Source organism: Aythya fuligula, chromosome 7, assembly GCF_009819795.1.
Source record: "Aythya fuligula isolate bAytFul2 chromosome 7, bAytFul2.pri, whole genome shotgun sequence".
In the NCBI taxonomy this organism is placed as follows: domain Eukaryota; kingdom Metazoa; phylum Chordata; class Aves; order Anseriformes; family Anatidae; genus Aythya; species Aythya fuligula.
The window spans coordinates 8107358-8132444 of NC_045565.1; the positions used below are offsets into that span (position 1 = coordinate 8107358).

A 25087-nucleotide genomic window follows, 5' to 3' on the forward strand; every position below is an offset into this window, starting at 1 on the left:
CTACAGACTTGTGATTTCAAACGTTGAGGATATGCCTTCAAATGGATTAATGGGCATGAGTATTTTCTTGTAGTGCCCAAAGTACCGTATCCTGTAGATGCCAGGCTCTGTGCCATTAGGGATGTGCCATTCAATCGTCGCATTGCTCAGACCAAATGATCCCTTGGTCCAGTAAAACCTATCAGGCAAACCAAAAGCTGCAGTCAGCAAGAAAATACACTTTGCATTTGTTTTAATATCGGAAGAGCTCACACTGGCTAAACGAAGCAGAAGGAAATGAATGCACTACAGCAAAGTATATTTTAAGAGTTTCTTTTAACCTTTGCTTATATGTTGAGGTTACACCAGAGCAGCAACTAGCAAGTCAATCCAAAACCCAGTAGGGCTGAAAAGTGTCTGGAAATATGGCCACAAGTCAAAGGTCATTTCTGCAGACAAAAAAAAAATATTTCTACCAAAGTTTTCCTACATCTCCAAATCCATACCATAACCCCATACAACACCACCTTCATGAGCAATATAAACAAGTTCAGTCTTTGCTGCACTGGGGAAACTGTGAGCCAAGAGGCTGAGGATTTACTGAAGGTGACAGGTAAAATCCATCAAAGTGGAGCTCAAGGCTTCCGACATTTGTTTCCATATCAAACTCCTTTCCTTTGCAGACTTGTTGTGCAAAAACTTAATACTACAGACAGCCACACAAAAGATCCCCATGTCTGGTGGTGGGGACTATTCAGCCAGCCATGATGCAGCACCTCTTGGGGAGATGAAGAAGTTTAACCCTCTCTTTTTCTGATACTGTCAGCATCGGGTATCCCCAAGTTGTACCTGGGCCAGACATTCAGTGGGTGCTCTGTAACTTTACACATTTCTGGCTCACAGCAGAAATGATTCAGTAAGTTCACACCTCATGGTGGGAAATGGGAAACAATAACATTATAAAGCATTCTTACTAGCTCTTAGTCTTTCTAAATAAAAAGGAACGGACCGAGAAATCTTAATGAGAGTTTTCAAGTTCTACTGCAATAACACCCCCATTTCAAGGCTTTAACCAAAGGAAGCAGATGATCAAAATACATTAATTCTTTGTCAATGTTGAGAAACAGAGTTTCACTACAGCAGTCTTAGTGAGAATATTGAAATAAGTATTTACAGACATTACTTTGTGGAAAACAGTGATTAATGGGGAAAATTTGGCTTCATTAGTTGTGAGTGGAGACTGCAGGCTGACACGTGGTTTGTGTATCAACCTGGTTGCTTTTGTCTGAGGTTTTGGCTGTGGATTGCACTGGCTTTATCACTGCAGAGTGCAATGTTGTGTTAGGAGATGACAGCAAGGCCCTGAGCAGTGGTGGATCTTCATCTTCAGGGTCTGCCCCGACTTTTCTGGCCGTGGCCCTGAGCAACCTGCTGTAGCAGCAACATTGGCCCCATTATTAGCTGGCTCAGAGCAGAGACCTCCACTCCAAGGTCTCTGCTCTTTACCCTCCACACCTCTTCCAGTCTGATCCTGTCTGTATGTAATGATGGGACCTACAAATGCTACTGTGATTGACCTGTGTCATCACCCTTCCTCCCCCCATCCCACCCTCCAGGCTCATTGAACCAGGACCACAATTCATATCAGATCCCACCTGCAAAGAGCTTCAGGCAGATGAGCTCAACCACATCGTATCTCTGCTGACTGTTTGTTAAAGGCAGGACCAGGCAGATTGCTGTCTCTAGCTCAGCCCATCCTCTGAACTACCCTATGAAAGTGGTCACTGCCCCTGCTGCAGATGTGGGATCTGGCCAAACACTTCTCTATTGTAAACACCAAGATAGCACCCAGCAAAAGTCAAGTCTGCATTGAGTTTGTCCCTGATGCAATGGGGAGTGCAAAACAAAGGGGAGATAACAGCTATCTCCTTCACCAAAAGCTGCTCCTCCTATAAATAAAACTTCATATCTGTTGGTTACCTGAAAATAAGATTTACATAAGGTTTACAGATGTATTTATAAACTATTTAACACTTTGCAACACGGAGATAATGAATAATAATGCATTCCCTTGTGTTACCTTCCTGTTGCAATGCCATCGAGTTCCACAGTATCGTACATTAATTTCCCCAGTACTGAAAAAAAGTCTGACTTCATTAACATCTAGTAAAAATGCTTGATGTTTCCTGTTCCTATCACCTTGATTACTGACATTTCAAGTTGAATGTACTGGTACTGTAAAGACTGCCTTGTTTTTGTTGTTAACAAAACCATTTCCCCTTTCTCATGTTCTTTTATACTTTCCTGGGGCACCAGGAAAGGAGACATTACTATCTGCATTGCTTTGCCTTCTGTTCAGCTCCTTTAGGCCAAACAACTCCTCATCCTTATCAGCAGAAATATTTAAGCATAATTCAGAGCAAGCAAGATCCAAAGTCTGACCTTTCTCAGGAATTAAAACAATAAGCCTAGATTTCTCTTTTCAGCATCATGGCAGCACATTCTTAAAGTTTTGTCCTTTTTATGTTTTTCATCCTTTTGAGAGACATTTTATTAACCTTTTCCCGTGTTCACAGCTGAGATTTTAGTAACCTTGTTGGTTTAGGGGCAGGAGAAGACATCTTTTCAGATGTCTTTCTAGGCAGAGCTACATATCATCTATGCCATGTGCATACCAGTGATAAAATGCCTGTGCTGCCTTTATGTAAGTAGGGTGAATGGAAAGAGGAAACAAATGAGAAGGACAACGTAACATAGTGTTAGTGTTAAATAGAGGCTAAACACTTAGAAATGCCAAGCTCCAGCTGCTGGTAGATTAAATCTCCCACACTGAGGTAGGCCAGGAATCCATACAGAGCACAGGAGCAGTACATCACCTCTTGGTTCAGAGAGCAACTTCAGAATGAAAAAATTGGCAAAAGATTCCTTTGGTATTCCTATTTCATATATGGGCTTCTGGTGTAGCTCTGAAAGATGCCATCATCTTTGCTGCTTAATGGATATTCTTCCTTATGACTGATATCTCTAGCCTTGATTTTATTTTCTTATAAACGTTTTAAATTATTGACTGTTTCTACTTTATGATGTTTAGCAAAACTAGCCAGCCTATTCCCATAAAAACCCTACTGCTGGCTGAACCTCTCATTGGTATCTTAGCCATCAGCAGCATACAGGAGATGGAAGGATGTAGGCTATGAACAAATTGAGTGATTCTTCTCTAATTCTTGCTCTTCAGTCTACCTTTTCCAAACTTACAAGCCTTCACTGTAGAAGTTATATCAAGGGGAAGGCTAAGTGTTGTGCTCTGGACATGTTAACCAGATGAATGTAGACCTGTCCATTGTCAGAGAGCATCATCTGAAGGGACAAGACCAACCTAGGTCTGGGAGCTCTGAAATTGAGCAGGTTGGATTAAACTCAAAGTACTTTCTTGAGATTGTGAAACAGTGAAATCTGTTAGGGTCACTCACCTGGTGTCCCAGGAGGCATCGTTCCGTACCACCTGCCATTTTCCTGAACCATTGACATATGTCTCCACCGTCAGGAAGTTGTGTTCGGTCTGTGTAAAAACAAGAGAATGAGCAAGATGCTGAATGAACAGGCATGTCCCTACTCTTTTGTGTCATTTCAACTGGAGACAGGGCTATGCTTCTGTGTGTTTTACTGGCAAATCCAGTAATTACTAGCAAAAGTGCTTATATTTCACTGGCAAAACTTAAACTTAAAAATGAAGCAGAGAAATTGATCATTAAAACAAGAATGAACAGGCAAGTAGTTAGCAATCAGCTTCTATCTAAGATGATGGGATTGATGAGTGATGGGATGAACTATGTATTTTCTACTTTACTTTGTTTTATTAAAACAATGCACTGGGCTGGTAAGATGGAGACTAGAGAACATCGTTGTTCAGACTGAAAAGGTATTAGATACTGAGAAAAGTATGTGGACTAGAGTCCCTTTAACCTCAATAATGTGAAGACACCATGGATGGTCTGTGGTGACTGATGGTCTGACCGTAAGTGTGGATTTCACATTTTGTATATCAAATACAAACCAACATGGTCTCTCACAACCAGACAAGGACTTTGCTGCAAAAGTATTCTGGTGGTGTGAGTTCCAAAAGCACATGAACTCCCAGCTATAAAAAAAGCTCCAAATTACATGAAATTACTCCTTTTGAAACCTGAACATCGAAGAGTAAAATGCATAAGGCAGAGGCAGTAGCTAAATATTAACTAATCCTTAACATCACCCTTTCCAGCATCATTCTCCTCAAGACACTGTCTGCTCATGGCTTGGACTGGCGTACACTTCGTTGGGTTAAAAACTGGCTGGATAGCCAGACCCAAAGAATTGTGGTGAATGGAGTCAAATCCAGCTGGAGGCCAGTCACTAGTGGCGTTCCCCAGGGCTCAGTACTGGGGCCAGTCCTCTTTAACATCTTTATCGATGATCTGGATGAGGGGATCGAGTTCACCCTCAGTAAGTTCACAGATGTCACCATGTTAGGTGCGTGTGTCGATCTGCTTGAGGGTAGGAAGGCTCTGCAGGAGGATCTGGATAGGCTGCACCGATGGGCTGAGGTCAACTGCATGAAGTTCAACAAGGCCAAGTGTGGGTCCTGTACCTAGGGCGCAATAACCCCAAGAAGAGCTACAGGCTGGGAGATGAGTGGTTGGAAAGCTGCCAGACGGAGAAGGACCTGGGAGTATTGGTTGATAGTTGGCTGAATATGAGCCAGCAGTGTGCTCAGGTGGCCAAGAAGGCCAACAGCATCCTGGCTTGCAGTGTGGCCAGCAGGGCTAGGGAAGTGATTGTCCCCCTGTACTCAGCTCTGGTGAGGCCGCACCTCGAGTACTGTGTTCAGTTTTGGGCCCCTCACTACAAGAAGGACATCGAGGTGCTCGAAAGAGTCCAGAGAAGAGGCAATGAAGCTGGCGAGGGGTCTGAAGAACAAGTCCTACAAGGAGCAGCTGAGGGAGCTGAGTTTGTTCAGCCTGGAGAAAAGGAGGCTCAGGGCAGACCTTATCGCTCTTTATAAGTACATTAAAGGAGGCTGTAGTGAGGTGGGGGTTGGTCTATTCTCCCACGTGCCTGGTGACAGGACGAAGGGGAACGGGCTAAAGTTGCGGCAGGGGTGTTTTAGGTTGGATATTAGGAAGAACTTCTTTACTGAGAGGGTTGTGAGGCATTGGAATGGGCTGCCCAGGATAGTGGTGGAGTCACCATCCCTGGAGGTCTTTAAAAGATGTTTAGATGTCGAACTTAGCAACATGGTTTAGTGAGGACTTGCCAGTGTTAGGTCAGAGGTTGGACTCGATGATCTTGAGGTCTCTTCCAACCTAGATAATTCTGTGATTCTGTTATATTTACCATGTTCTCTGCAGAATTCCTAGGGTTGGCACTTACAAAAGTTACTTCAGCAACTTCTCCCTGAGGAGGAAATTGAAATTTATATTAAAGGCTAAGCAGCACATTGCACATTAAAAACAGCCTTTGAAGACACCTTAAAAGTGTTTTATTTGCTCTTTGTCTTTAAATAATTTCGATTGTTGCAGCAGCAATGGACAATTTATATTGTGAATCCCTGTTCCTGCTTGTTGGATGAACACCATAGCACATAAAATTTCTATGCAAAAGAGGGAGGGAAATGAGTAAATGTTTAAGAATAGTTTCCTGCCTTCTTCCTACCTTAATGCTGGAGACAGCAATGAGATGAAAGTCCTTGCTCTGAACAACTTATCTAAATTTTACAGACTGAAAACTGAATCCTTTCTAACATTTTTTTAATTTCATTTACATGCCATACCAGAGACATCAGAGGTTACCTGATTTCTGCTTGTAAAGACATCACTGTACAACATTTGCCCATTTCATCATCGAATTATATTTTATGTAGAAACAGAAGGGGAAATATTCTTCATGTTGAATACTATGGTGACTTATTTTCCCTTCATTCACACATTTTAACCCCACATTCAGTACAATGACATTGGCATGAAAACTGCCTCCTTTCTGCTGCTTTGATCTGAAGAGTACTGCTGCTTCATAAAATCACTAATGCGTTTGTTTCATAGAAATAAAACTTGATCACCTACAAGCTTCATGTTCAAGGCTTAAGTTTGCTTCATTGCTAAAAGGTAAGTAACCTGGGAAGCATTTTGAAATGGTTTTTAAAATTCAAGAGGCTCTCTGACATCCACTACAACACTCTAGAAAATTCAGACTTTTTAGCAAGATAAGTAAGTATTTAAGGATGATTTTCTAAAAAGTTTTTAGCAGATGAAGCTCTCACCACTCGATAGTGTTGTCTCACTTCTTGAAGCACGTCCCCAAATGTCTTATTCACCGGTGTCCTGTCGGAAGTGACAGCAGGCACCAAGGTGAAGCTAGTTATATTGAAAAATGGGGGCTCTGGGCCACTTGGCAAATCCTGAACTGTGTTCTGTGGGAGGGAAGAGGTGCTCATTATACTCAAATACAGATAAACATGACCTCCACCCTGAGGCACACCCATGCTGTGGCTCTTCATCTAATTAAGTTGGTTCAAGCAGATTTTAACAGCAGAAGCAATACAGTGAATGTAAAAGCAAGCAAGAGGCCCTTCGTCTGTGCTCCACATGCAGGACCAATACCCACAAGACACCTGTTGCCCTGTTGCTGATGTTCCCCAACCCCATCAGGCAGAATATCCATCCCATGCCCTCAAAAGGCAGCTCCCACCTGCAGGTTCTGCTCTATCCGCATGGTCCTCAGAGGGAATGTGACATTGTCACATACAGTAAAAATAAAGCTGTTTTTTATACCGTGGTAGGAAAACAGCAACTTCAGACCATACAGAAAGGTTGGAGGAGGTAGGTATTTTTTTAAACTTTGAATCAAAAAAAAAAAAAAAAAAACCCTAGAAATTCTAAAGTTGTATGAGACTCCCATTATAGGAAATATTTTTATAGCATAAAAGAATTTCTCAAATGGGTTTCTTATGAGAAAGAAGTGTAGCAATCGAGCCACCTCACTGTGAAACAAATATAGCCAATACCATTTACAGGATTTAAATGCCTCTAACAACATAAGACATACAGAAAATTTTGATTACCGTAGCAATAGCCCTTGCAAGTCCTCTGTACAGCTGAAGGTAGGCAGAAAGGGTATGTGGCCCATAAATAGTCGATGCTGCCTCATATCGCTGAACCTAGGAAAGGACAAAGTTGGAAAAGGAGGGTTTGAAGGGCTCTAGAGCAGATCATGCAGCTCATCCATCTGCACTAGGACAAGATTAGCACTGTAGTGTACCTGCAAGGGTTTATTTAATGATTAATAATTAATTTATTATCCTTATTTAAGGGGTTGTTTTCCAGAAGAACCTCAATCCCCTTACTGCTACAGGACAACAAAACTCAGCTCACTTAGGTATTTCTGCTGCAACTTCAGGTTATTCTTCTCCCATCCATCACAGGCAGGGAGGCCCCGTTGTCACTCTTCCATCTCTTAGGGCTCTTTTGCTCTTCTGAAGGCTTTTTTTCTCCCACTTTTTAGCTTGGACAACCCCACTTCTTCCCACCTTTCCTCCCAGGTAAGTGTTTCTAAACCTTTCCAACTACCCACATCTTCCTTAAAGCATGGCATCTACCCTGCCTTGGAGGGACCCTTAAAACTGCTTCAAGGGTCTTGTAAGCTCTCTTGTAAGTCTTTTCCACAGCAATCTGATTCTGCAGTTCATGCTCTTATCATGACCCTGCAGCTCCAAAACTTTCTTATCGCAGTTCACCAGCCTGTGAAGATAATTTCATCCAGGTCATGAGGAGAAAAACTAATACAGACCAAGCTCAGAGGAGCTTCCTTCAGTACCTCTGACTATTTCCACATTAAAGCCACATAAGTATTTTCCAGCTATGGTCAGGAAACTGTTTTGGCACTTGCAACATTTCATCTAGTCCAAAATAAAGAAGGCCATTTTAGGATTTGTATCACAGATTCTTCAGCTTTTCATGGCAAGGGAAAAATTGCACAATTTCACGTGAATTATCATCCCATATAGTAAAAATTGAACTCAACTACCTGGTATTCCTCATAGGTGGTAATGTAATGGGTGTAGACATTGCACAGCCCTGCAATTACGACATCCATTCCTGCAGTACCATGAGAATCAAATTCCTAAAAAAGGAGATAAATCACTCACCTTGTATCAACCTCTTTATGCACAATTATATTATTATATTATTGTTATTTACCAGGGCAGAATAGGAAGTTACAGTGGGTAGGGGGCTGGATGTTCATGAAAGCAACTCCACCAGTGTTATTTGCATATAGTAATATCTCGTTTTTGCTTCCCACGTGAAAAAGGATAAATGACCTCATGCTCCAGTGAATGCAATAAATTTAAGGATTTTTTTTTTTTTTTTGAAGTCTGATGTCTGTGTTCTTGGAAAAAAACCTTGGCAATAAAACTATGTGAGGAAGTCTCAGTGAGCTTTGGGGGCAGCAGGCAAGATTAAGTATTCAGACCAAAGCTAAGAATAAGACATATCCATCAAGAAAATGGAAAAAATACATTTGCCATTTTTTCCAACAGTTTTCATGCTGCAGAATTCTGGTAGAGATTAAGGAGATATACCACTCTAATACAGAATTAACTTCTGTTGACTTAATGGATTGAAACCCAACCAATTTGCTTCTTTTGGGGAGGATATGAATTTCTGTTGCATGTCAGTAAGTACATGCAAAATGAGTGTTAAGCAACTGTGAGAAGAAGCGCTCCATAAGAAATGAGCCCTAGGACCCCAGCTGGGAAGGGGACAAGGGAAAAAACAGAAGGGTCAAGAAATGTGAAGTTCCAGATCCACAGCCTTCTCAAGAAACTTCCTCCTCAGCAACTTACAAGTTTAACAGCTTCCCGTAATCTGCGTCCAGACATGGTCCTAGGGACATTAAGGGAATGGCATCAATACCCAGAAATGCAGGGATCGCTTGCTTGACATGCGGCACACCAGAACAGAGGGGAGGCCACCAGAAATTCATTCAGCACATGCAGTGGTTCTCTGGGGTTTGCTAAAGCACCCTCAGGGCTCCTCTCAAGAAACCCAATCAAAACACCTCAAAACATTTCACATATATCATCACAGCCAAGTTGAGGTTGGAAGCACCCCACGGTGGGGTGAGATAGAAGAAAAACGATAGAAATAAATCACTGTTCTATTCAGATTATCACCATTGTACCATCAGCGATCAGTGCAATTTGTTGTTCCAGCATTGATGGTGTGAAAAAACAAAGTTAACACACTCCTTTCATTTCAGTGAAGCTGTATTTTGCTATGAACAGCTAAAATTATCTTGGAAGCTTGATCGCATCTCATTCATTTCTATGGCTAGTAGAAATACAGAAGAAAATGAGAGTTCCAAAGCAACCAGAGAAGAACACATGCAAGAATCTAAGTGCAGTGGACATATGTATGTAGTGTTCGCACTGCTGTCTTGTATCGAGGACAATTTTTGTCCTGTCCCCCCTTTTTATGCATTAGATTATGTACCCACACACAGGAGTACTGCAGGTAGTTTGAATGAAATGCTCTCAGGTGCAATATGTAGAATAAGACCAAAGAATACATACGTAAACTCTCCAGGAACTGCAACAATTGCCAACGATCCGATGGTAGCGATCTGAACATCCACAATATCAGGGTGCCATGGATGAGGCCATGTCATCTGAGATGAAAAAAAAAAAAAAGCATGGTGGGGCTCCATCTCTGTGGGCCCTGAGGAAATAGCCTTTCCTGGGGAGTGGGTTGTCCCTGGGGGCACAGGACTGGTGGCAGGTGGCCTCCATCCCCAGGGACAGCCCTGGGCCAGCTAGGAGCATTGGTCCTGCCACAAGCAGGGTCAGAGCAGAGGCCTCCAGCCCATGGTGTGCCCACCTGAGCCCAGTGCCACTCCACCATGCCCTCAGCATCCCCACAGCTCTCTCTCAGTCCTTGTCCTTCACCGTGCAGGCTAGCACAGTGCTGATAGGGACTGGGTTTCAGTAGGGCACTCCAGCACTTACCAGAGTGCACACCCAGCTCTGCCCTTACCTCTCCAGTGCTAAAGAGAACCGGCTTGGGTTCATGGCAAGCTTTTGTTTCATTGGATGGCTTTCCCAGGAGCTGGTCACGGATTTGATCCCAAAATGGGTCCCCTTCTACCGAGCCTTGAAGGAAAACATCTTTTAAACACTGTTCCTTCAACTTCCCCAGCAACTATCAGGCAGAAATATCATATATTGCCCACTCCCTCCTTTTGTCAGATAGGCTATTTCTTAGTGGATTCCAACTATCTCCCTTTTCTGGTGTGGTTTCTGCCAGGCTTTAGCCCAGCTGAGCTCCATTTCATCAGCATTAGGGTAATGAGAACAAATGGGAAAGACTGCCCTGAAGTCTGCTCTTTCTCCTCCCCACTCTCCTCCCCGCATATCCTTCCTCCAGAAGCTTTGCAATGGACACAAACTCGATCACACCTTCCTAAAAGCATCCCTTTGGAGATTTAACCACGTGTTGATATTCTCTGAAAAGGTCTGAGGGTTTGAATTCACCTGGGGTGTGCCCTGTGTCCTTCTCATTTGCACAAAGCCATGTTGACATCCACTCTCCAAATTACCTTGTGTGAAGTTGAAAGCCCCCACTCCATCAATAGTCCCTGCAGCAAAGCTGTATCCCAAGGCTGGTTTACATGTTTTGACCTTAACCAAAAAGGGAAAAAAATGAGAGATTTTAAAACCAGTTTCCTCCAGTTTGCCAGATCCTGCTATGAGAACATAGCTGTTTTTCCTTCCTTGTACCCCAGTACCTCCCACTCTTACCGTGTGCGTGGCATTGAGCTCCACCTGGACGTCACTCATGTTCACCCACTGGTGAGCTGAGCTGAGAGGTCCTGTGATCTCCTGGGAAGCATTGGCATACAGCTCCTAAGGGACACACAGACAGCAATCAGCAGCCAAGGCAAAAAAAACAAGGGAAGGCCTCCTGTCAAAGCAGAAAGTCTCCAGAGTGTGTGGAAATCCTTGAGGAAGAAGAAATCAGGCACCCCAGTCTTCTGAGCTTCAGCAATATGAATTATTTCTACACTCAGTTGATGTCTTGCAGTGGCCTCTTGCAGGAGCATATTTCCAAAGCTCTGTTGTTTCTATCATCCTGTGTCTAAATCCCACGTCCCCCGAGTCCTGCAAGCTTTCCTGTCCCAAGCAACATGGGGGGGACACTGGTCAGCAGTTCTGTGTGCACCTTGATTTTCACAGTTAAAGCAAGCAACTATTCCGCCTGAATGGCTCCCTCCCTCCCTCCCTTCTTCCCTCCCTCCCTCTCTTCCTCCCTCCCTTCCTTCCTTTCTTCTTTCTTTCCTTCCTTCCTTCCTCCTCACCCATATTACTCATAGCTCAAAGAGAAGGCAAAGCAACTGTTGACTACAGGAGCTGTTAGAGTATCTGCAGTTTTCGTGCCTAAGACCAACCAAAACAAATGTTTTCTATGACAAAGATGCAGTCGAATGCATTAATTTCTTCAAAACTCATGGACTTGACTACGCATTTATTATATGGGTGACATCTCCATCATTCAGCTCTTCAGCAGATGATTTTTCTGACACACATGCCTCAAGCTGGTACACACCATTGCTCCTGTAACTACAGGAAAGAGCAGAGGACACAGCCCTTCACAACCCTGAGTCTGCAGTGTTAAAAGTGACAGCAATGTTTTCCCTCTCCGCTTGATACCTATGCCAGGCACCTTGACTGGGACAAGCTTTCGCTTACAAGTCACGATCAGCCTGGAGTGACTTCAGGGCAAGCATCTGAAATGGCAATTAAATAGGAAATAGCCACCATCAAGCCTTCTGCTCTCACTGGACCTGTTCCAGTTCCTACAAGCTGCTGTCCCTGAAATGGTGCCAAAAAAGATCTGCCCATTGACAACTCGCAAATTACTCGAATCCATAGAATGGAAAACAGTTAATTTAAGTGAATTTGGGGCCCAAGAACATAGGCTACATAACGAAGCCAAGAGGGTGGACCACAATGAGTAAATGCAAAGTCAAGCATGGCAAGATGAGTATCTTTCCTGGGTTTTTAAGCTAGCTGATTTTAATTCACATTTGCATTAATTTGTGAGTGCAATGCCAAGTCAGCTAATAAGTGGAATGTGATGGTGTTGCTGAGCTGTCCTGAGAGGCTTCGCCACCAGTGTTTTTTCCCATCATGACCCATCATGAGGTGCATTCTTGGGGATGGGCAATTATAAGGGAGCAACATCCAGATTACATAGCAGTCAGGAAGAGAGAGATCAAAACTTCAAAATCAACGTTTTCAAATTCTGAGTCCTATAATCACATATCTAAAAAAAAGTGTATGTTTTCTGAATAATCACGAAATTTTCCTTAAGTGTATAAACATTAATTTTAAAGTAATTTAAACCTACAAACATTCATAAAAAACAGGTGCAAGAAATTTGCTCAAATGAATATGTGGTTGTTTTTGTAATAACAGTGTTCACATGCATTTGTAAAATGAAACATCACTTACCTTTGCTTTTGAGTAGATATTTTGCCCTATAATTCTTGTACTGTCGAACATATCAGTACCAGGACCCATGGCCATGCACATCGCTGCCTGTTAAGAAATTCGGTTCAATAATAGTGATCTGTTTCAATACTAGCGATCTGTTCATATGGATAACCGTGGCACTGCAAAGTGGATGAGTGCATGAGTGGTTTTCATCATGTGGAAGCTAATAGCTTCTTGCTAGCCATCTAAAATTTGGGCACCAGATTGCAACACTAAGCTTTGCAGTGAGACAAATATGGATTTAGGCTGAATGATCAGAAAATGGTATGAAGATAAGACATGGTAGGTTTCTGAAAAGGGCATCCAGAATAGTCCAGAAGAGGTCTTTTTCATGCAGAATGGTCCATCACAAGGCTCTGTATTTGCAGCTCTAGCCTTAGTTTTTCTCCTCCATCATAATTTACTGTAGATCGAGTAATCCATACGTACCCCCCCCATGGGACAGGTGCTCTGTGGGTTGTCACACGATTCCCCTGTGTTTACGCAGAATGGGCCTTTGGTGTTGGGTGACACATCTCCCAGGTTGGAAGATGCAAAGGCAGCAACAAAAGATCCCTGCAAAATAGAGACATGGTCAGACAGATTTCAGTGACTTGCAGTGATTGCAGACATCCTCTGTGGCTTTCCCTTTGGGCTGCAAACATGCAGCACAACCTCAAGAGAGGTATTAAAGCCAGCTGATTGGCATGCAAGCTGGTAAATGTTTCTGAGGTGACTGGGAGTACTGGCATAGGGATTCAGGAGTGTGCCACAAGCTAGGGACAGGAAGAGTAAAGGAGAAAAGGTCACGGGGTATGTAACTGCCACCTTCCATCTCAGCAGCAGCTCTTCCCCCACCTCCCCTGTTCTCGCATTCCTGATCACATGCTAATGGTTCATTGTGACACCTTGAGCTGGATTTTAACTCTGCCAGGTTATCAACATGACAGATTTATGGAGTGAGAGCCAGTGGATCTGACCGCAGGAGTTCATGCCAAGCAGTACTTGAGAAGCAAGGCTGGGTGTGCACTGAGCATCATCTGAACAAAGCTCTCACAATGGATCCTCTCATTTCTACCCCTTCTAGAAGCAGCATATGTCCACACCAGCTATTTTAATATCTTCTCAGTTCTTCAGCCATTCTCTTGTAAGACTGCTAGACAAAATGTGTCCGGCAAAACGCACAACTGAATATTGGATCCTGCAAACACTTCCACACATACTTAGTCTGTGTTCATATCATCTTGCATTGACTTGCAGCCATAACTATGCACTAGAGACAAGTCTTCTTAAAAGCTTTTAGATAACCCACTATAAAAAGAAATGTTTGCAAGCAGAACATGTCTAAAATTTCTTCAGTTTTTATCCTTGGTATGAACCGCACATGTTGCCCTGCCCAGAATATTAAAATATAAATTGAGCAATGTTTCAAGGTACATGCTGAAGATGCACACAGGACACCGTCATAACCAACGCATGACTCAAAGTGACTGTGAGACTGGTTCCTGTCCATATTCACATTTAAGGGGAAATAATTCAGGGGAATAAAGAGATCTGTTTGGACCTGGGGGATGGCAAATCTCTTGGACAAATTAAGACTATGAGACAGAACTGGCTGGAAGCCACGGAAAACAAGTGAGGATAACCACAGGCTTGATCCCATACTGCAGATGCAATGTACAGGATCTAATATCCCCCACTTGCCTTTCTAGTGATTTCCAGTGTGTCCAATAGTTGAATCATAACAAATTTGATTTGTTCTTAAAATGGGAGTAAATGGAGTAAAACGGGAGTTATTATCTTGAAAAGTCACAATTACACTTTGTAATTTCTCTTCACCAGAGGAAGAAAGAATAAATAAATCAGAAAGTGCATCTTTGGCCTCCTTTTGATATTTTTACCCTGCTGTCCTATCTCAGTGTTTGACGGAACCTGCTATGGCCCATAAAAAGCATTGACCATACCCTCTGTGTTGAACTTTCTTCCCCGTTATTCTCAATATTCTGAAAGCTCTCTTACCTCTCCAGGAAGCATGCCCTTGTTCTTCTCCTGCTCAAACAAGAGAGACGCATATCCCACGTTGTCACTGTTTACAAGATGGTTTGTGTTGTTCATGCTGACTGGGTGCACGGCAAACCAGCTAGAGAGACGATATGTGTAGGAAATGCATTATTTGAAATAAATATTTGCAATTGGCTTATAGAAATTTCCTCTGGGGAAGCAAAACCCCAGATCATTAGTGCCCAGGGCTGGATTAAGACGGGCAGTGCCCACATCCTCACCCATCATGACCTGGAAGGCTCATAACTTTGGTGACCCGGGTCCTGAGGTGACAATAGTTTGGCACTGTAATTAACAGGGCCACCAAGAGCTAGTTCAGCCCTGGACTGACTCTCTTCTGACTCCCAAGAGTTATATTTGTGGAAAGATTTAGAGGAAAATCCCTGGTTTTTCCTTGCACCATCATCTGTGACACAAGGAGAGAAAAAAATTGAGAGGAAAACCCTCCTGTTCCTCTTACTCAGAGTCAGATTCTCACTTGTGATTTCTAAATGGAGAAGTCATGTTGTTGGTTTCAGGACTACCTCTTACTTCATTTCCCCGGCCCTGAGCTCTGACCTTCGAGCAGCCGAGCACTGCCACAAAGATGTGGTGATAAGATGGGTGTCATAAACACAGCACCTGACACCCAGCACTGGGAATGGCACATTTTGCATGAAATAATGTGGTGTTAAAGGAAATAACCAAAAGAACAGGATCCCAAAGTGGTCCCAGAGATTCTGGGGCCAGACCCTGCTCCCAGAGGCACAGTGAAAGCACAGGAGGCACTAGTACAAGATGCAGCATGGGACACGGCCCCAAGGAAACAGCCCTTCTTGTGTGAGCTGGGGGTCTCTGTCCTCGGGGGCGGCCCCAGTTCTCTGGGACATGGTCCCATGCAGCCTGGAGTGCAGCTCCTGTAAGTGGTTCTTCCAGACAAAGCCTGGTATACCTGCGCAACCTTCTTCCCCTGTTGTGCAAGACAAGCCTTAAAAGACTGATTTGCAATGGCATAGGGTTTTCAGCTGCACCTCTGCAAGAAGGCCAGCCATGGTCATCTTCCCCAGCCTCCTCTGCAAGCAGCAGCACAGGGGTCGTGGCAGGAGACATGACCAACACAGAGAGCTGGAGGTGGGCTAAGGCTGCTGAAGGTCCCAGAGCAGATGAGAGACGCTGACCTGGTTTATGCACTCAGTGACTCTCAGCATAACTTACTCTTGCCTCAGAGGCCCTCTGGTGACTACCTGAGAAGAATGGTCTATGAGAAAGTGCCATAGACCTGAAAGTCAGCATGCTTGTGCAGGAAGGAACTACAGAACTAAGCCTAGAACCACAGCACTGGGGAGCTTTTCTTTATGAGGATTTGGAAGAAAACATCAACAATCAGTACCTGATGAGGCCCAGGTCATGTCCATTCTCATCTACCATCTTCAGCATCACCATTTCTTTATCCGTGTTGGATGAATACCTGGGACAACAGAGCAGGGAAATCCTGTTATCACCAGAGCAACAGTCACATTCTGTGTTGTTAAAACTCCACTGGGCTTAGAAAGAAAATGGGGAGGATATCGGAGATTTTTTGCTAGGACATGGTGACCTTACAGGACCATCCTAATGCTGTTGTGAACCTAAGGGAAGAGGCACAGTCATTGATGACCTCAGGCCTGGGTGGTGGAAAGAAGAGATCCCTCTAAACACAATACCTTATGTACTTTAATGCCATCTGACTCACATGCTAGCATCCACTAAGGACGTTCTTTCACTGCTGTTAACAAAACACGAGGTCACATCCTTAACTAATGTCTCACATTAGGAGAGGGCATGTCTCACATTGGAGGGGGCATCAACAGCTTCCAAGTCCACTTGTACAATTCATTTTGGGGGAAGCAGGTACCCAAGGACCCATGATGGTGACTGTCATTCTGCCATGGACTTGGTTCCACATTTGAACTGTTCTACAAATGACCAGAAACACTGTATGCAAGACCTCTGGGTCATGGTTCCAACCAAAGGGTTCTCTTCAGGGATCTGTTTCTCTCCCATTTTCGGAGCCTCTACCTGCTTTGCTCAGATGCCGGATTCTGGAGATATGAGTACGGGCTTCGGTTGATCTGACTGTTTTCTACAGTGCCTCTGTTTATAAAAAGCCTTCCTCTTTTCAGGTTCTGATGTGCTATATCAATGCTCTGAAAAACAAAAAGGCAGGGAATATTAGTGCATGAATGTAAGCCATATGAGTTTATTTGGAAAAACTCCCTCCCCGCCTGGCCCCAACACTTTCTTGGGAATCTAGAGGCTTTTCATGTTTTTTTGTTTGTTTGTTTGTTTTGTGTTTTGTTTTTGTTTGTTTGTTTTTGTTTGGTTTGGTTTGGTTGTTTTTTGTTTGTTTTTTTAATAGACCAAAATTCTAGAAAGTTATGATAATGAAAAGTAATATTTCAAAATCAGACAAAACCATCTCTTTCTAAATAAAAACTTGAAGGCTTTTATTATCTGACCTGATCTCACCAACAAGCATAAAAACACCTCTGAGTGTATTTTAAGGTTGCAGCATTTTCAGGTGCTACCATAAACATTGCATAAACTGTACCTCCCCTTAACTTTTCTGTGTTTACAGGCCCATGTGTCAACAGTCCAGCTGATGCCTACCTTTACAATGCCCTTCACAATAGCATCAAGGGATGGTTTGATCAGTCCTTTGCTAGTGATCCAGAAAAGTGTGTACTGGAAGTAGCCACCAGGACCCGAGTGCGTGTGGGTGCCGCTGAGGATGACGTTGTCCTGTCGGTACAGCTCACCATACTTGCTCTTCAGTTCCTTGAGCACCTAAGAGGAAAGAAGTGGTCCTAAAAACCCTTTCTTATACCTGTGGAGATTTGTATCAACTTGAAAAAAAAAAATAAAGTAAAATCATCTCTCACCTGCCTCTCAGCTCTTTTCTTTCCATCTGATACTCTATAGCCAGTGACCAAATGAAGTAGGCTACAGCTGATGATTTGACAACGGCCTTAAAATAATAAAATCCTGTAAAGGAAGACCTCTGTAGCCAACTTGCAGCCCACCCCATGTCATCCAGGGAGCACCTAATTCTCAACGATCTCCCGTCTTCCTCTGTGGTGCAATACATAGGCACCAAGCACCATGTGTATTTTTGGTAACTTTTTCACTACAAAAAGCATGGTCCTAGTACAGCATCATTTGCTGAGAAATCTTCTTCATCAGAGACACCACACTTCTCAAAGTCCTTTTGCAAGGAAATCCCAAAGCAAATGGCCAAGGTGCTGCTTCATTCTGTACTGTCTGGCAATGACTACAACCTTAGCATTAATACCAGCGATAGCTCACACCGTGCAGATAATTCACTTCTAGCCACGTACCTCCAGCCTCAGTCTCTGAGACACCATCCCTATGTCGATGCTGACAAACACTACTTGCTTGGAGCTGTCGGGCTCTGCCACGATGAAGGCTCGGCTGTAGAGGCGTGTGAGGAGCCCACTGCCCACCTGGTCAGGATTGGCGTAACCCATCTGGAAGGAAAGAGCTCTGTCAGGCCCACACAGACAAAATACTGAGAGATGGATTCATTTGCACGTACATGTATTTTCCTAAGTCAATTTCCAGAAGATCCAAAAAAAAAAAAATCTTTCAAGATAAAAACTCAGAGTTGCAACTATCTTGCCCTGCTATCACTCATTTAATGATTTAAGACAACCATTTGTCAAGGCAAGGCCTCTAGGCCAAATGTTCTGAAAAAAAAAATAATAATACTCAGAGATGGTGAAAAAAGAACAGTATTTCATTGAATCCATGCTCAATTCCCCATACATACCAGAGGAATTTCTGCTACTGGCCCTGTACAATCTGCTCGACCTGCACCCAATAAGTAGCCTCCTGAGACACCATTTGATGGTTTCTGGGTTGGTAGTGGGTCATCATAATCTATAATAAGAATAAATAGTAGATTAAGGGCCACACAAACAAGCAGAACTAGGGAAGGAAGAGTCAACACAGCTTTTTCAAAGGGTGTGCATGCCTGGAACCTGCTGCACATCCCTGGAGGACTTAGAAGTTTGTGAACAAAGGGATCTGGCTGATACTGTCTGCTTGGGTTTCCGGCTGTTGGCCAACATGGCCAGCATTTGCTGATGCTGTTAATGTATTAAGGGTGGAAAATAACAGGCCAGGTGTGAAGAACTGCAGAGCTCACAACATGGTGTCACTGAGCTGTGTAAAATGTGCAGTGATTCACAGCAGGGGGGAAAACAAGCTTAGCTTCCTTGACTCCAAATCATCTCTCCAAATTCACCATTGTCATGCAGAAAACAGAAGCCAGGGTATAAGGGTGTTTTCACCAAAAACAAAGTCCATGTCCTATGCTGGTGTCCTGGTCTCAAAAAAAAAAGTGGGGGGTGGGGGAGCACAGCAGCGCCAGAGCAAGCAGTTGTGGGCAATGACCCTGGACCAAACGACAAGGAAAAGGCCCCTCAAAGGAGGCTGAGCCTCATCCCAGCCATCGAAAAGGCTTCCATGGGATGCACAGAGCATCTGGACAAAGTCACAGAAGAAAAGCCATTGAAGGTTATTAAATAAATAAATAAATTCTCTGCGCCTCAGGAAATCCCACAGCCACAAATCACTGGAGGCTGAGATAACACCGTGGGAAAAATACTTTTGTGCAGTTAATCTGTGCTCAAAGTCTTCCCTGGCCAGATGGGGCAACCGGAGGCTGGGCAGAGGGAAAAGGGGACTCTTGCTCTTCCCACCACAGCCTTTCCTAGACTGTTACTTAAAACAGGAGAGAAACAAAACACTCGCATCGGCCACAGACCAAGCACAGGAGCAGCAGAGAGACAAAGCAGCGTGAATGAAGGGGGGAGGTTCCCATTAAAATTACTGCTGCTCCACCTCCTTCTCAGAGAGATGTAATGTGGAGGAAAGGCACTTGTGCAAAATTCTCACGTTACAACCTAAAAACTAGAGGAAAGCATGAACTCCATGTAACTCAATAACAAAATCAAGGAAGTGGAAGTCCTCATCGCTGACTAATCAGGCAATGCTCTGGGAAAGGGCTCCTACCACATGGAAACACCTAAAGCTTGAAAATGCTTGGGTGTTGTTGTTTTTTTTTTTTTTTTCTTTTTATTTGGATTGGTTTGCTGTGTTTTTTTTTTTTTTGCTTTTGTTTTGTACCCCCATGATATTTTCTCTCTCCAGAAAACAAGTGTGGGGTATATTAGAAGAGGGTTTTTTGGGGCAGCTCATGCCACCCAGCTGCCCCATGCCTGGTGATAGGGTTGGAGGGAATAAGTCAGCTGTGGTGGGACTGCAAGCGCTGTCGAGCTCCTCAGTTTCTCATTCTCTGGGTTTAGAAAGAAGCTTCATAGCTCATTTTGACTTTTTTTTTTTTTTTAATAACATATTTCTCAACTTTCCAAAAAGAGCAAACTGCTTCAGGTGGGAATGGATTAATTTGACCTGAACATGTGGCCCTGGGACATGCCATGCACATCGCCTCATTGTGGGAGCAGGCAAAAACCGGGATAATATCCAGGTTTATGCAAAAATTGGTGCCCTCTGCAAAAAAAAAAAAAAAAAAAAAAAAAAAAAAAAAGGGGGGGTGGGGGGGGGAAAGCACATTTGTAACAACTTGAGTCTGCAAATGATTTGGGAATGAGACACCACCATGCTATTGTTTCATTTTGGGATGATTGTCACTGGCCAGCGGCCCTGAAAAAGGTTCCTGACCCCTGCTGCCACAAGATGAAATCAGACGCTTTTGCATCTCCTCTCCCTCCTCCTGTATCCTCCCTCAATCCCAGCAAGCCCTCCGGATGGCAGAGAGCTGTGGTGGGCAGTATCAAAGTAGCTTAACTTGCCATTGCTGGAGCTGTTCTCTTGGGTGAGAAAGTGGAGAACGAGGAGTGCCACGGTCACCGCTATCATCAGCACCAGGAAAACGATGAGGACCACCTCCAGGCGGGAGAAGGAGCGCTTGTGCCTCTTTCCACACATGTCAGGGGGCCCTGCGAAAGCAGAGGGGAGCCCATGAGAGAGGCAGAGGGGTCAGCCCCAAGGTGATCCACGAGCTGGCCATGGTTTGCATCCCCCACCCCGTGTGTCCCCCAGGTGGGGCAGAGCAGGCAGTGATAAGGATGGGAAGTGGTGACAGATATCTTTATTTTTTTACCCATTCTGCTTAAGACAGCAAAATCATATCTGCTATGTGCAGCAATTGCTCCCTGTCATGAGGCCCGGTAGGACAGGGCATGCTGCTCTATTACCGCATCCGCATTTACCGGGACACCTTGCTCGCTCTTTTGAAAAATTCTTTCAAATAAAACCCTAAATCTTTCATCAGATCCTATATTCACCAAGAGAGGTGCTGCAGCCTGAAGCCTCACCACATTTTTGCTGCTCGTGCTCAGTGTGTACAATATATTCATAATAATAATGGTTAATTTAGGAAACCCAGGGCAAAGCAAATACCCCCATTGCATGGGCAAAGGCAGTTTTCTCCAGGATATGAAAAGTGGTGGTTGTGACAGCTTTCCAGAGCTGAGATCTTTGGATTTCCTTTGTGTATATTGTTACCCCACCTCAGTTTAAAGATTAACAAGAAAAAATATTCAAAATACGGTTATGGGAAAATGTACTATTTTCTCCTATGTAAAAAGGTGACTTTCAGTTTGCCCTGTTCTGATATCTGAGATTTGCATCAAGAGCTTCCATCGGGCAGTTGTACCAAAGATGTGCCTTTTGCCATTCTTGGAAACATCCATACAAGGCTTTTAAAATAAAGTCTTTAAATTAGCTTAAATTAAGCCTTTAAAATAGTTTTGCTCATTTTCATGCATCCTTGGGTGTGTTAGTAGATCATCTTGCTGCAGAACCACTGAAAAGAGCATTTATGGTCTTGGAAGCACGGCAGCAAGAAATATCACCACCAGCAAGCCAACTGGTCACCTAGACTTGCAATAGGTGACCTTTCTATCAACTTATTTTGCCATGGTAAGATAAATCAGCTGTGCTTACTGCTGGATTTCACCCAGCTAATCTTCTAGTGGCAAGAAATCTAGTATTACAGGTTTCCTTCCTCCCTTTTTTGACTTTGCATTTTATTCTGTAAACTGGAATCGCCAGCTAGATGCAACTCATCACAACCTGCCCAGATGATGGATGTTGCAGCGCCATCCCAAAACATGACTACATGATACGAAATTCTGTTTGTTTTTCCAAGTGATTACACAGCTGAATATCAAAAGAAGTAAACATTTGTACTATGAAATCACAACAACATCTCATGCAAACTTACCTTGCTATGCAGCTTATTAGGGGTTCTCTGTCTATATTCTGGATGCCGTGAGGCTTCAGTACATCCAAATCTGCTTGTACCTGAGGTCCCTTGCCAGTCCCAGGGGTTAGAGAAACATCTCCTTGCTTGAAATCTGCTTCAAGTTGAAAGGTCCAGCTTGAAAAGTATTGCTGTTACAATCCCATGAGTCAGGCTCTGTGTAAGATAAGGAACAGATCAATAACATTTATCGCAAAACAGGTGGTTTTTTTCCATGCCTTTTTTTTTTTTTTAATAAGTTATTAACAGTGCCTGTATCTTCAAAATAACCTTTCCGAGATTACACAGATCAGCTGTGGTGCATGAGGATTACGGGAACAAGGATTTTCCCTCTTTGTTTTTTCATCACAGCTTAACCAGGCTGCAGGATGGTTGCTGCTCCACATCCTGCTGTGAATCTGAATTCTCATGGGATATCAGTCTCAAGGGCTTCCCAACTTCACTAGAAGAAGAACTTAAATATGTGGACATACTCTCAGCTTTTAAATGTTTGCTTTTTCTGTCTGTTTTCCTTCTGAGCCCCAGCTTGGTTGCATCATGCATTAATCCACCAGCTGCTAAAACATGCTTTCTTCAAAGAGTTGTGTCTTCAGGAGCCATCATATCCCTGAGATAGTAGCAGCTTGCTCTTGCTTGCAGAGAATTTAAAATCCTCCTGAGAAATACACCTTTGCTTTCCCCAACTCCCATGAGTTTTTGAGGGAATTTAAGGATAGGACCACATGTGACATTTTCCATTCTACTCAGCTTCCAGCAGGCAAACATCGCAGGAGATGTTGTTTTCTTCTTCCGCCACCATTTCTTCCATGCCTCCTAATTGCAGGGGTTAATATTCCAGCTAGTACTGAGAACAGGCAGCCTGAGTAATCACTTCAAGGTCACATTCAGTATCTCCCTTTGATTCAGCAATTTTTGGACTGGCTTGTGGGGAGAAGAAAGATTTTCTGATATGTTATCTCCTCACTGCGATACCAAAGGAACACTCTGCCCTTGCTGTTGGCAGAAAACAGCGTGCTTCATCTCTGTATAGGCTGACAGATATTCCTGGTGAGCTCCGTGCCAAAGTCCTGGATGTGGGTGCCTGGGAGAGAGACACCCCACTGGTTCTGCTCTGGGCCACCACCAAGACACCATGGTCCACTAAATCCACCCCACGGCCCCCTGGCCTCCAAGCATGGTGCCCAAATCCTGACTGTCACCACCTCAGAGCAGTTCCAGACCTGACAGCCGTGTCCTCAGGCAGAGGTGCACCAAGCACCTAATCAGGGTGGGAAATGAGTCACATGAGCTAATGATCCTGTTTTTCCTTCCTTTAATGATCCTTTATCTTAATTTGTGTTCTTTCTTCTGGACACACAGCTGTTACATAGCTTGGGCCAGTCCACCCTGGTGCAGTGTTCCGGCATACCCAGCTGTGATGCTCTGCAAACACAGTGCCCAAGGGTTTTGCAAGGTTGCTCCAAGCTGTGCACCAGCCCTGGGGGAGCCACATTTATTAAGTCCAAGGACAGAAACTAGCTGGTACACCACAGGAGTAGGCTGTGAATTAGCAGGAAGAACAAGAACTCTTCCTGAAGGTGATGTATTTGCTAGATCATCATGAAATGTGAAGAAATTGAGTTTTCAAGGTTTGGAAAGTGATGATTTGCCCTGTCATCTCACCTCAGGGAACCCAAAGAGTCAAGAAAAAGACTTCACTGTGGCTCTGTGGCTCCAGGAAGGGCAACTCAGTTGTTGTTGGACATTAAGGAGGAAAAGGAAGTTTGATAGTACCTCAAAACAGGTTTGGGGGAATATCTTAAACTTTTTCCTTTTAAAAAGACTGCTCAATGAGGCTATGGGGACCCACAGGTCCCTATCTACCCTACATGGCCTGACTATGCCCACCCACCCTGGATCAGAAGTGCAGAACAAAGCAAGTTTTTTGGCACAGAAAAGGGACTGTCTGGACTGCAAAACCCTCAGCTGAAGTGCTAAGAGCTTGGTTAAATCCCTCTGAGCTCCTTCCTGCCTGTGAAAAAACAACCCAGCACCTCCAGAAAAGGTGGATTTGCAAGACAACAGCCAGGAAAGTGTTTCTTAAGAAGCAATGGTAGCTGTGGCTGGAAACCAGGTTGCATAGAAACAGTGTTTCCTGGTCTCCTGCAAGTCATCAAGGGCTGGTACCAAATCAAACCAAACACTTCCCTTAAATAAATTCATAGGAGTCTGCAATCTTTTCCACAAACCATCTGAAAATGGATCCTTCCATCCTGATCTTCCAGTGTTGGCACATGCAGGAAAGGTGATGAAGAAATAAAATCACAGGGGAGACAGAGGGAAGGATTCAGGACACCAGGGACTTCCCACCCATCTTTAGCCTTCCAGATGCTCTTCCCATGGAAAACTCCAATCCAAGCAGGTTTAAAAAGAGACTAATTAGAGTGCTTATTTGTCCATTCTGCCCCTTTGCTTTCCTTCCTTTTTCTTTAATCCTCATTTTCACCCTGAATTATATCACAGGCTTTTCCATGGACCTTGGGGGAGGGGGGGAAGGACATAAAGCTCCATCTGTGGTGCCTCACTATTGCCTGCTTCTCTCCAAGGGAATGGCCTAAAAACCACAGCAGAGCAAAAACAAAAGAGCCAGCATGCCTTAGAGATGCCAACATGACATTTTTCTCCAAAACCAGTCCAAAAATGCAGGATGATGCAATGGGACTGCCTTGTGACTGTGCAGTTTGACCACAGATATGGGATAGCTGCATTTTTGCAGTCAGAAGCTTTATCTGTACATTTTGGGCAGGCGTAATTACAGTGAAAGGTGGAAGGCTGAAGAGCCAGGATTCTGATAGAGGAAAATTGGAACAAAACCTGTCTGGCACATCTGCTTAGCTCCCGTGTGTTTCTCCCTGCCTCCCCCCTCATCCTCTTACACCACCACGTGGTGGTATGGCACAGTTGAGAACAGCTTTAACACTTGCTCTCCTCTGAGAGGCCCAGACTCAGCTCATCAGCATGCAATAGATATCCCTCCAAATCCCTTCACCAAAGCCAACTTTGGCTAACCCATAGGTGTGTGGTGCCCGGCAGCCAGCCAGGATGCACTTTGTCCCCACCACAAATAGGGCTGTCTTTGCCATGTCACTCCTAAGCCAAATAAGCTGAAAAAG

At 43.9% G+C, this 25087-nt stretch overlaps 1 protein-coding gene across 1 annotated transcript; it reads right to left on the bottom strand.

Annotated features, from left to right (window-relative positions):
- LOC116491267 (putative neutral ceramidase C) lies at positions 1-20596 on the bottom strand. Its single transcript, XM_032191127.1, has 20 exons — positions 20461-20596; positions 18414-18523; positions 17962-18111; positions 17234-17410; positions 16643-16770; positions 15975-16052; positions 14564-14684; positions 12995-13120; positions 12524-12610; positions 10811-10915; positions 10609-10690; positions 10047-10162; positions 9587-9681; positions 8858-8897; positions 8038-8133; positions 7076-7171; positions 6275-6424; positions 5353-5412; positions 3450-3538; positions 1-178 (listed from the first exon to the last, which is right to left on the bottom strand). Exons 1-20 carry the CDS (start codon positions 20594-20596, stop codon positions 1-3), a joined length of 2220 nt encoding a protein of 739 aa, XP_032047018.1.
- Positions 20597-25087: the final 4491 nt, after the last annotated feature.

What these genes read in the sequence shown, in the direction of transcription:
- LOC116491267 (XM_032191127.1), bottom strand. Translation starts at nt 20,596, where the DNA reads ATGTGTGGAAAGAGGCACAAGCGCTCCTTCTCCCGCCTGGAGGTGGTC. An exon ending in CCACCTATGAGGAATACCAG is followed by an intron (nt 7,172 to 8,037) that starts GTAGTTGAGTTC and finishes GTCCTTTCCTAG; the next exon opens with GTTCAGCGATATGAGGCAGC. An exon ending in TGAGACAACACTATCGAGTG is followed by an intron (nt 5,413 to 6,274) that starts GTGAGAGCTTCA and finishes TTTCCTCCTCAG; the next exon opens with GGAGAAGTTGCTGAAGTAAC.